The 12,206-nt window shown below is 43.0% G+C and overlaps 1 protein-coding gene across 1 annotated transcript in view; it reads right to left on the minus strand.

The window, feature by feature from the left end:
* Positions 1 to 544: 544 nt before the first annotated feature.
* MATK (megakaryocyte-associated tyrosine kinase) overlaps positions 545 to 12,206 on the minus strand; it is a 224,199-nt gene continuing 212,537 nt past the window's right edge. The window contains exons 9-11 of the mRNA XM_040419822.1: positions 6,185 to 6,380; positions 838 to 924; positions 545 to 715 (exon numbers count right to left, since the gene is read on the minus strand). Coding sequence (XP_040275756.1) covers positions 545 to 715; positions 838 to 924; positions 6,185 to 6,380 — 454 coding nt within the window. The remainder of the gene's footprint in view (positions 716 to 837; positions 925 to 6,184; positions 6,381 to 12,206) is intronic.

A 12,206-nucleotide genomic window follows, 5' to 3' on the forward strand; every position in this document is an offset into this window, starting at 1 on the left:
GCTGTGCTTGGTATCGTGCTCAGCCCCTTTCACTTCAATGGGGCTGATCACGATACCAAGCACAGCTGCTTTACAATCTACAGCACTGTCCTTAGTTAGCTGCGAAATGGCTGTGGCTCTTACAGGAGTGCCAGTGCCTCCTCAAACAGCTGATCGGATGGGGTCCCGGGTGTTGGACCCCACTGATCAGATATTGACAACATATCCTAAGGCCCCTTTCACACGAGCGAGTATTCCGCGTGGGTGCAATGCATGATGCGAAAGCGTCCGGACCCATTCATTTCATAGAAGTGAATGGCGCTGCGATGCGTTTTTCACGGATGGTTGCTAAGAGATGTTGTTTGTATCCATTCAGTTTTTCATCACGCGATAAAAACTGAACAAGTGAATGCGATTGCAGGCAAATCATGTGAAATCGTGCATTTTTCACTGAACACATTTGCAACGCATCGGGACCTAATTCGGACACGCTCGTCTCCAAGGGGCCTAAGGATATGGTCATCAGTATCAAAATCCTAGAAAACCCCTTTAATAATATACTTTTCTATGCTGTTTTTATTTTTTCCAACTTCTCTTTTAATTTCTTGAATGAGGGACGTTTGCCTGGATCATCTTCCCAGCAGCTTTTCATTAGTGTGTACACAACAGGTTGGCAATTTTCAGGAGCATCCATGCGATAACCAATCTGCACCTTCTCAGCTACTTCTCTCACAGACTGCAGAAAAAGATGTAAAGATGTTGCTTAGATAGATTAGAGATAGAAAGATAGATAGATAGATAGATAGATAGATAGATAGATAGATAGATAGATAGATAGATAGATAGATAGACTCTTACCATTTTTGGATATGGAGACCTTCCATAAGAAAATATTTCCCACAACAGTATCCCAAAACTCCAAACATCTGACCGAGATGAGAATTTCTGAAGGTTTAAGCAGAGAAAAAAAAAAAAGGAATTTTTAAGAATGTAGTTATCCAAAGCGTATGATTATTGCATACTATATTCAACAACAGAGAATTTGTCAGTTAAGATACTGAGTGTAGAAAAGCAAATTGATGGGGAGCCTAGAGGCTCACACAAATGTTTAGACTGAAGCCACACAGAATAACAACATACCCAAGATCATTGTAAGACTGGGTTCACACTTGAGCATATTTGATATGCGCGTTTAACGCGTGTTTGTGTCGCGCGTTTTTGTCGCGCGTTTTTGTCCATAGTCAACGCGCGTATTACGCGCGTTTGTGTGATTAACAGCAGTGTCCTATGGCTGCAAACGCGCAACAAAACGCCCCAAAGAAGCTCAAGAACTTGTTTGAGCGTAGAGCGTTTTTCAGCGCGTTCAAACGCGCTGTAAAACGCTCAAGTGAGAACCAGGGCCATAGGGAAGCATTGGTTTTCGTGTGTTCAGCATTTTACAGCGCGTTTGAACGCGCTGTAAAACGCTCAAGTGTGAACCCAGCCTAAATGAAAGTAAGGCTACATGCACACGACACGGAGTGCTGTCCGCATCTTTTGCTGCCCCGTTAAAGTGAATGGGTCCGCATCCGAGCCGCAAAAACGACGGCTTGGATGCGGACCCAAACATCGGCCATGTGCATGAGGCCTAAAGTTGGAAGGCTGAGAACGAAGACAATCAGTAATAAAACAATGCTAAATATTAAGACTATGCAGTTGAGAAGCATCATTGTCAAATTTTCAATGGATCTAGCGCCTTGGAATTTAGGATAAAACATAACTTTTATTTACATGATGTTGTCCTCGGAGAGGAGGGGCCGCGTTTCGCACAAACCACGCTTCATCAATCCCTAGTGGAGTGTAAACCTGATATGTCACCACCCTTCTCCTGCAGCTGTTCGCATGGCTGAGAGATTAAATCTCAGGTGGGGAAAACCTTCTCATGTTAGGGCTCTTTCACACCTGCGTTATTGTCTTCCGGCATAGAGTTCCGTCGTCGGGGCTCTATGCCGGAAGAATCCTGATCAGGATTATCCTAATGCATTCTGAATGGAGAGTAATCCGTTCAGGATGCATCAGGATGTCTTCAGTTCCGGTACGGAACGTTTGTTGGCCGGAGAAAATACCGCAGCATGCTGCGCTTTTTGCTCCGGCCAAAAATCCGGAACACTTGCCGCAAGGCCGGATCCGGAATTAATGCCCATTGGAAGGCATTGATCCGGATCCGGCCTTAAGCTAAACGTCGTTTCGGCGCATTGCCGGAGCCGACATTTAGCTTTTTCAGAGTGGTTACCATGGCTGCCGGGACGCTAAAGTCCTGACAGCCATGGTAAGTGTAGTGGGGAGCGGGGGAGCAGTGTACTCACCGTCCGTGCGGCTCCCCGGGCGCTCCAGAGTGACGTCAGGGCGCCCCAAGCGCATGGATCACGTGATCCATGTGATCACGTCATCCATGCGCATGGGGCGCTCTGACGTCATTCTGGAGCGCCCCGGGAGCCGCACGGACTGTAAGTATACCGCTCCCCCGCTCCCCGCTCCTACTATGGCAACCAGGACTTTAATAGCGTCCTGGGTGCCATAGTAACACTGAAAGCATTTGGAAGACGGTTCCGTCTTCAAATGCTTTCAGTACACTTGCGTTTTTCCGGATCCGGCAGGCACCTCCGGCAACGGAAGTGCATGCCGGATCCCAACAACGCAAGTGTGAAAGAGGCCTTAGTGTGAAAGTGCAAATAAAAATAAGTGCTGGTCATATTAGGTGTACATCCACTGGCATAAGCAATACAATTAATCATAATAATCAGGTTAGGCAGAATATGACAGTGGAAAAACTGATCCGCTGTTTAAGGTTGCAAGCAGTAACGCTGTTTGTGATTACATGCAGATCTGTGTGTGAACACGTACTAAGATGAGAGCCATAGCATATGCATACAATACGCCTGTTTGTGATTACATGCAGATCTGTGTGTGAACACATACTAAGATGAGAGCCATAGCATATCAGTGGATCATGGCTGGTTTAAGGGCGTATATATGATAAAGCCCAGTGTAGCTCCCCTAAAGTGAACACATGCACAATGATTAAGGCCTCTTGCACACGACCATATGTATTTTGCGGTCTGCAAAAAATACGGATGACATCCGTGTGCATTCCGTATTTTGCGGAATAGCTTGCACCTAATAGAACAGTACTATTCTTGTCCGTAATGCGGACAAGAATAGGACATGTTCTATTTTTTTGCGGAACGGAAATACAGAAACAGAATGCACACAGAGTACCTTCCATTTTTTTGCGGACCCATTGAAAGGAATGGTTTTGTATACAATCCGCAAAAAAAACGGAACGGACACGGAAAGAAAATACATTCGTGTGCAAGAGGCCTAAGTATCAGGCAAAATGTAAACATAAAATGTGTATTAATTATATTAAATCTTATACTGATAATAGTATGTAAACAAAATGAATAAATATAAAACCAATTGTAATTTTATAAATGTAAAAATAAAAATAAATTGTATGCAGTTCGACTGTTTGAGATTACATACGAATGTGTGTGTGAACACGTACTAAGAAGGGAGCCATAGCATATGCATGCAGTACAACTATTTGGAATTATATGTGGATCTGTGAGTGAATGCGTACTTAGATGAGAGCCATAGCATATGGGTGGATTTTAGCTGATTTAAGGGCATGTATGTGAAAAAGCCCAGTAAAGCTCTCCTGACTTAGCCTACATGCACACGAACGTTTGTGTTTTGTAGGCCGCAAATTGCAGATCCGCAAAAAAAACGGATGGCGTATGGCATCAGTTTTTTTTTGCGGATCAATTGTAACAATGCCAAATCCTTGTCCGCAAACAAGGATTTCGGAACGGAGCAACTGAGTGCTGTCCGCATCTTTTGCGACCCCATTGAAGTGAATGGGTTCACACCCGAGCCGCAAAAAATGCGGCTCGGATGCGGAACCAAACCATGTTCGCGTGCATGTAGGCTTAAACACATGCGGTGAAGACACACATAATGGTTGTATATCAGGTAAAATGTATTATAGTTCTATATAGGCATAAGATGTATAATAGTTATACTTAAAACTTATATTTATAATTATATGTAAACAAAATGAATTGATGTAAAACAAATTGTGTTTTTATAATAGTTTAGGAGGTCAGAGAGCACAGATAAGGAGTTTGTCAACTCCTGGTCTGATGAAAAAGACTGAAAATCCAAAGGGTGCTACTAGAGAATCTCAGCTCTGTACAGAAAAAAAGGACTATATATTTTTAATAAAGCTCAAAATGAGTGCAATGCAATACTAAAAAAATGCCCTCTTTAAACAGCGGATCAGTTTTTACACTATGATACTCTGTAAGGGGACTTTCACACTAGCGTTATTCTTTTCCGGCATTGAGTTCCGTCCTAGGGGCTCAATACCGGAAAAGAACTGATCAGTTTTATCCTAATGCATTCTGAATGGTGAGCAATCCGTTCAGGATGCATCAGGATGTCTTCAGTTCAGTCTTTTTGCCTTTTCAGGACGGAGATAATACCGCAGCATGCTGCGGTTTTATCTTCGTCCAAAACTCCGGAACACTTGCCCATTGAAATGCATTAATGCCGGATCAGGCCCCATGTGTTGCGGCAAAACGGATCCGGCATTGTGGTGTGCACATGCTCAGACCGCAAAAATGTGCAAAAAAAATAAATGCCGGATGACACCGGAGAGACGCATCCGGCATTTTAATGCATTTGTCATATGGATCAGGATGCTGATCCGTCTGACAAATGCCATCAGAGGCCGGAATCCTCTGCCGCAAGTGTGAAAGTACACTAACCTGACTATTATTATAAATTTTATTACTTATGCCAGTTGATGTACACCTAATATGACCAGCGCTTGTTTTTAGATATTTGCACTTGCATACTAATGAGGTTTTCCCCACCTGAAATTTTTTCTAATCATTCAGCCATGCGGACAGCTGCAGGAGAAGGGTGGTGACATATCAGGTTTACCCTCCACTCCATTGGTCAATCTGCCTTGATGAAGCGTGATTTGCGCTTCATGGATTTCTGTAAATAAAAGTAACGTTTTATCCTAAATTTCAAGGTGCTGGATCCATTGAAAATTTCTCACTGAAGTCTCTCATGACCCCAGATGTGGGGGATTCATCCGTGCTGCCTTTTCCTTCACATTATGGGAGTTTCTGGATTACGCAAACTTAGGGTGAGCTGTGCAAAACTTTTTTGTTTTTTTCTTGTCGTTAAGGAGTATGTAGACCTACACGGTGTGGAATTTCTAAACAATAACATTTTGTTCATAGGAATTCAAATCAGCATGGCAACATGAGACATGATATTGATATAAAATAACTAAAACGCCAGAAATTGAGAATTCTGTATACTGTAAGGCCCCTTTCACACGGGCCTTACAGTATACAGAATTCTCCATTTCTGGTGTTTTAGTTATTTTATATCAATATCATGTCTCATGTTGCCATGCTGATTTGAATTCCTATGAACAAAATGTTATTGTTTAACATGGTTATAAGGGAAAATAATAGCATTCTTAATACAGAATGCTAAGTAAATTAGGGATGGAGGGGTTAAATTATTTTTTTCAAAATTAAACTCACCTCATCCACTTCGCGCAGCCTGGCTTGTCTTCTTTCTTCTTCTTTGAGCACCTAGGAAAAAAGGACCTTTGGTGACATCACTGCGCTCATCACATGGTCCATCACCATGGTGATGGACCATGTGGTGGATCATGTGATGGACCATGTGATGAGCGCAGCGACGTCACCAAAGGTTCTTTTCTCCAAGGTCCTCAAAGAAGAAGAAAGAAGACAAGCCGGGCTGCGCGAACAAGTGGATGAGGTGAGTTTAATATATTTTTTTTTATCCCCTCCATCCCTAATTTACTTAGCATTCTGTATTAAGAATGCTATTATTTTCCCTTATAACCATGTTATAAGGGAAAATAATAAAATCTACACAACACCGATCCCAAACCCAAACCCGAACTTCTGTGAAGAAGTCCGGGTTCGGGTCTGGGTACCAAACATGCCGATTTTTCTCACGTGTGTGCAAAACGCATTAAAACGCTTTCCACTCGCGTGGAAAAATTGTGCATTTTCCCGCGACGCACCGGCATCCTATCCGGCCCTCACACGCGACGCCCGTGTGAAAGAGGCCTAAAAGTTGTAACTTAGAAGGTAACATTTCTACTCACATTATGTTGTAATGCTTCTGGAGCAGTCCACTTGATAGGAAGCCTAGTGACATCCTCGGGTAAGAGCTTAGACTTGGACAGACCAAAGTCACTGATTTTTGCCTCATCGCTCTCTGACACTAAAATGTTCCGTGCAGCTAAATCCCGATGTACCAGTCGTTTTTCTTCAAGATACTCCATACCTTGAGCAATGTTCCTAATGTATTTGTTATAAAGCAGAATTAGAAGAACACTGGGGTAGATTTGATCAAAACTGGTGTAAAGGTAAACTAGCTTAGTTGCCTATAGCAACAAATCAGATTCCACCTTTCATTTTCCAAAGGAGTTCTCAAAAATCAAAGGTTTCACCTAGTACAGTATATACAAACAATGTAGCAGAGAAAATACAGGGGACACACAAAAAAAATGAATATTATTAATTTATAAAGTCATAGAAAAAGGTATAATCAGTTTGCTGTACTTAGGAAAAACAATTGGAGAGATCAGCTCACCTCTGTTACCCTCAAGGTAGGTGCACCAACCAGAATTTGAGATCACCCCTCAAAAATGGAATAAACAGTGGAAAAGATGTGGGTGGGCACTCGTATGTGGAGATATAGGAAACAATTTATTTCATAAAACTTACAATAAAATCACAAAAAAAAATGGCAATATAATATAAATGTAATACAATGCAGTGGGGAACCATTAACAATTCACTATTAATTTAGGCTGAGACTGATAGCCCCAATATCCTCACTTTGATTTTCCGCGGAAATCCTGAAAATTCCCTTTAATTTCAAGAGGAGGAAAGTTGTGTGAGGCTGTCAGCCTCTGCCCAACTTTACAATAATCTCCTATAACTATACAAATGCGAAATAACACACTTCTATGTATTAAATATGTCACTTATAGTAAAACCTGTGGTTATAATGCGCTTATACCCAGCGGCATTTAAAGATATAAGCGCATTATAACCACAGGTTTCACTATAAGTGACATATTTAATACATAGAAGTGTGTTATTTCGCATTTGTATAGTTATAGGAGATTATTGCAAAGTTGGGCAGAGGCTGACAGCCTCACACAATTTTCCTCCTCCGGGAATTTTCAGGATTTCCGCGGAAAATCAAAGTGAGGATATTGGGGCTATCAGTCTCAGCCTAAATTAATTGTGAATTGTTAATGGTTCCCCACTGCATTGTATTACATTTATATTATATTGCCATTTTTTATTGTGATTTTATTGTAAGTTTTATGAAATAAATTGTTTCCTACAGTCGTGGCCAAAAGTTTTGAGAATTACATAAATATTGGAAATTGGAAAAGTTGCTGCTTAAGTTTTTATAATATCAATTTGCATATACTCCAGAATGTTATGAAGAGTGATCAGATGAATTGCATAGTCCTTCTTTGCCATGAAAATTAACTTAATCCCAAAAAAAACTTTCCACTGCATTTCATTGCTGTCATTAAAGGACCTACTGAGATCATTTCAGTAATCGTCTTGTTAACTCAGGTGAGAATGTTGACGAGCACAAGGCTGGAGATCATCATGTCAGGCTGATTGGGTTAAAATGGCAGACTTGACATGTTAAAAGGAGGGTGATGCTTGAAATCATTGTTCTTCCATTGTTAACCATTGTGACCTGCAAAGAAACGCGTGCAGCCATCATTGCGTTGCATAAAAATGGCTTCACAGGCAAGGATATTGTGGCTACTAAGATTGCACCTCAATCAACAATTTATAGGATCATCAAGAACTTCAAGGAAAGAGGTTCATTTCTTGTTAAGAAGGCTTCAGGGCGTCCAAGAAAGTCCAGCAAGCGCCAGGATCGTCTCCTAAAGAGGATTCAGCTGCGGGATCGGAGTGCCACCAGTGCAGAGCTTGCTCAGGAATGGCAGCAGGCAGGTGTGAGCGCATCTGCACGCACAGTGAGGCGAATACTTTTGGAAGATGGCCTGGTGTCAAGAAGGGCAGCAAAGAAGCCACTTCTCTCCAAAAAAAACATCAGGGACAGATTGATCTTCTGCAGAAAGTATGGTGAATGGACTGCTGAGGACTGGGGCAAAGTCATATTCTCCGATGAAGTCTTTCCGATTATTTGGGGCATCTGGAAAAAGGTTTGTCCGGAGAAGAAAAGGTGAGCGCTACCATCAGTCCTGTGTCATGCCAACAGTAAAGCATCCTGAGACCATTCATGTGTGGGGTTGCTTCTCATCCAAGGGAGTGGGCTCACTCACAATTTTGCCCAAAAACACAGCCATGAATAAAGAATGGTACCAAAACACCCCCCAACAGCAACTTTTTCCAACAATCCAGCAACAGTTTGGTGAAGAACAATGCATTTTCCAGCACGATGGAGCACCGTGCCATAAGGCAAAAGTGATAACTAAGTGGCTCGGGGACCAAAACGTTGACATTTTGGGTCCATGGCCTGGAAACTCCCCAGATCTTAATCCCATTGAGAACTTGTGGTCAATCCTCAAGAGGCGGGTGGACAAACAAAAACCCACTAATTCTGCCAAACTCCAAGAAGTGATTATGAAAGAATGGGTTGCTATCAGTCAGGAATTGGCCCAGAAGTTGATTGAGAGCATGCCCAGTCGAATTGCAGAGGTCCTGAAAAAGAAGGGCCAACACTGCAAATACTGACTCTTTGCATAAATGTCATGTAATTGTCGATAAAAGCCTTTGAAACGTATGAAGTGCGTGTAATTATATTTCACTACATCACAGAAACAACTGAAACAAAGATCTAAAAGCAGTTTAGCAGCAAACTTTGTGAAAACTAATATTTGTGTCATTCTCAAAACTTTTGGCCACGACTGTATATCTCCACATACGAGTTTCCTGTACTTGTTAGAAATGGAATAAACATATATTCAAGAAACACAGGTGTATGGTGAATTCCCAGTGCTTCTTCGACAGGAAATGAACAGGATATATGTGCAGTTTATACAGGTATGAGCACATATTCCACATATACAGGTGTATACTGGATTCCCCGTGCTTTCTAGATGGGGAATGAACAGAATATATGTGTAGTTTATAGTGGAATTAACACATTCTCCATATATACAGGTGTATACTGGATTCCCCGTGCTTTCTAGATGGGGAATGAACAGAATATATGTATAGTTTATAGTGGAATGAACACATTCTCCATATATACAGGTGTATACTGGATTCCCCGTGCTTTCTAGATGGGGAATGAACAGAATATATGTGTAGTTTATAGTGGAATGAACACATAATCCACATGTACACGTGAAAACTGAATTCCCTGTGCTCCTTAGGGTACAGCTACACAGAGGTTTTTGGGCAGGTCTACCGGCAGGATTTTTAGCCAAACCCAGAAGTGGATTCGAAAGGAATCCAAAATATAAAGGATGGACTTATACTTCTTATTCCTGGTGGATACACTTCTGACTTTGGCAGGAAATTCCGCAGGCAGATCTGCCTCAAAACCTCTGCCAAAAAACTCTGTATGGCTGTACCCTAAGAAGCACAAGGAATTCAGTGTACACCTGTATATGTGGATCTTGTGTTCATTCCACCATAAACGATGGGGGTTATTTACTAACATAAATATGTCTCTGTTAGTTGTATTTCTGGCTCAGATTGCGACATTTCCCTGCTCACGCCAGATCTAAAAAAATTGGGCGTGGCGTGGGCGGGGAAAGGGGACGGGTTGGCAGGCCTATCTAATTCATAATTTTCTACGCCTGCTTTAGGTGTAGAAAATGGTCTAAATCTGCGCCAGCAAGGGTGCAGGCATAGATTTAGAAGCGTCAGTGGATCTGACGAAGTTATGTAGAGTTCGGCACCTCTACATGACTTCGACAGATCTATGTCACCGCCACTTCTGTGAGAAGGTTTGGCAGACGTCCTTTTCTACCTCTTGCATGATGTTCTTTGTTTTGGTTTCACTTTGTCATCTCATTTCCTTCTCCCACGTGTCACCTATTTAGACTAATCCTCTTTCCTTTATATTCCCTCCCATACTGAGTCACTTCGCGGTTTATACTACTTCCTGGATGGAAGCGTTCACTGCTGGAAACTTCTGTTGCTGCTTGTTCAGATAAGTCTTTTCATGTATTGTGTTTCCTTGCTGGCTTGATTCTAGGTGACCCTGACTCCCTCCGTATTAAGTGCAGGGAGCCGGTGGTCGTGTCCCCTCACTATTATAGGGTTTTCAGGTGTCACACAGTCTAGGTACGAGGGCATGCAATTGTCTACCTCTGAGACCCTTGTATGTGCTTAGCAGTCAGGGTGAGCTCTTAGGGTTTTATAGGGGTCACCTTTATGCTCCTTAGTTTGGGATCAAGCCAGTCAGATATTTATCCATAACTTCCAGCTAACTGCAACATCATCCGTGACAATCTACTGCTAGCGCAGGTCTTACTAAATGACCCCCTATGTATATACACTGCTCAAAAAAATAAAGGGAACACAAAAATAACACATCCTAGATCTGAATTATTAAATATTCTTCTGAAATACTTTGTTCTTTACATAGTTGAATGTGCTGACAACAAAATCACACAAAAATTAAAAATGGAAATCAAATTTTTCAACCCATGGATGTCTGGATTTGGAGTCACACTCAAAATTAAAGTGGAAAAACACACTACAGGCTGATCCAACTTTGATGTAATGTCCTTAAAACAAGTCAAAATGAGGCTCAGTAGTGTGTGTGGCCTCCACGTGCCTGTATGACCTCCCTACAATGCCTGTGCATGCTCCTGATGAGGTGGCGGACGGTCTCCTGAGGGATCTCCTCCCAGACCTGGACTAAAGCATCTGCCAACTCCTGGACAGTCTGTGGTGCAATGTGACGTTGGTGGATAGAGCGAGACATGATGTCCCAGATGTGCTCAATTGGATTCAGGTCTGGGGAACAGGCGGGCCAGTCCATAGCATCAATGCCTTCGTCTTGCAGGAACTGCTGACACACTTCAGCCACATGAGGTCTAGCATTGTCTTGCATTAGGAGGAACCCAGGGCCAACCGCACCAGCATATGGTCTCACAAGGGGTCTGAGGATCTCATCTCGGTACCTAGTGGCAGTCAGGCTACCTCTGGCGAGCACATGGAGGGCTGTGCGGCCCTCCAAAGAAATGCCACTGCACACCATTACTGACCCAATGCCAAACCGGTCATGCTGGAGGATGTTGCAGGCAGCAGAACGTTCTCCACGGCGTCTCCAGACTCTGTCACGTCTGTCACATGTGCTCAGTGTGAACCTGCTTTCATCTGTGAAGAGCACAGGGCGCCAGTGGCGAATTTGCCAATCTTGGTGTTTTCTGGCAAATGCCAAACGTCCTGCACGGTGTTGGGCTGTAAGCACAACCCCCACCTGTGGACGTCGGGCCCTCATATCACCCTCATGGAGTCTGTTTCTGACCATTTGAGCAGACACATGCACATTTGTGGCCTGCTGGAGGTCATTTTGCAGGGCTCTGGCAGTGCTCCTCCTGTTCCTCCTTGCACAAAGGCGGAGGTAGCGGTCCTGCTGCTTGGTTGTTGCCCTCCTACGGCCTCCTCCACATCTCCTGATGTACTGGCCTGTCTCCTGGTAGCGCCTCCATGCTCTGGACACTACGCTGACAGACACAGCAAACCTTCTTGCCACAGCTCGCATTGATGTGCCATCCTGGATAAGCTGCACTACCTGAGCCACTTGTGTGGGTTGTAGACTCCGTCTCATGCTACCACTAGAGTGAAAGCACCGCCAGCATTCAAAAGTGACCAAAACATCAGCCAGTGAAATGCATGCTCAATCGGATTCAGGTCAGGTGATTGACTTGGCCATTGCATAACATTCCACTTCTTTCCCTTAAAAACTCTTTGGTTGCTTTTGCAGTATGCTTTGGGTCATTGTCCATCTGCACTGTGAAGCGCCATCCAATGAGTTCTGAAGCATTTGGCTGAATATGAGCAGATAATATTGCCCGAAACACTTCAGAATTCATCCTGCTGCTTTTGTCAGCAGTCACATCATCAATAAATACAAGAGAACCAGTTGCATTGGCAGCC

This window comes from Bufo bufo, chromosome 2, assembly GCF_905171765.1.
Source record: "Bufo bufo chromosome 2, aBufBuf1.1, whole genome shotgun sequence".
Taxonomy (NCBI): domain Eukaryota; kingdom Metazoa; phylum Chordata; class Amphibia; order Anura; family Bufonidae; genus Bufo; species Bufo bufo.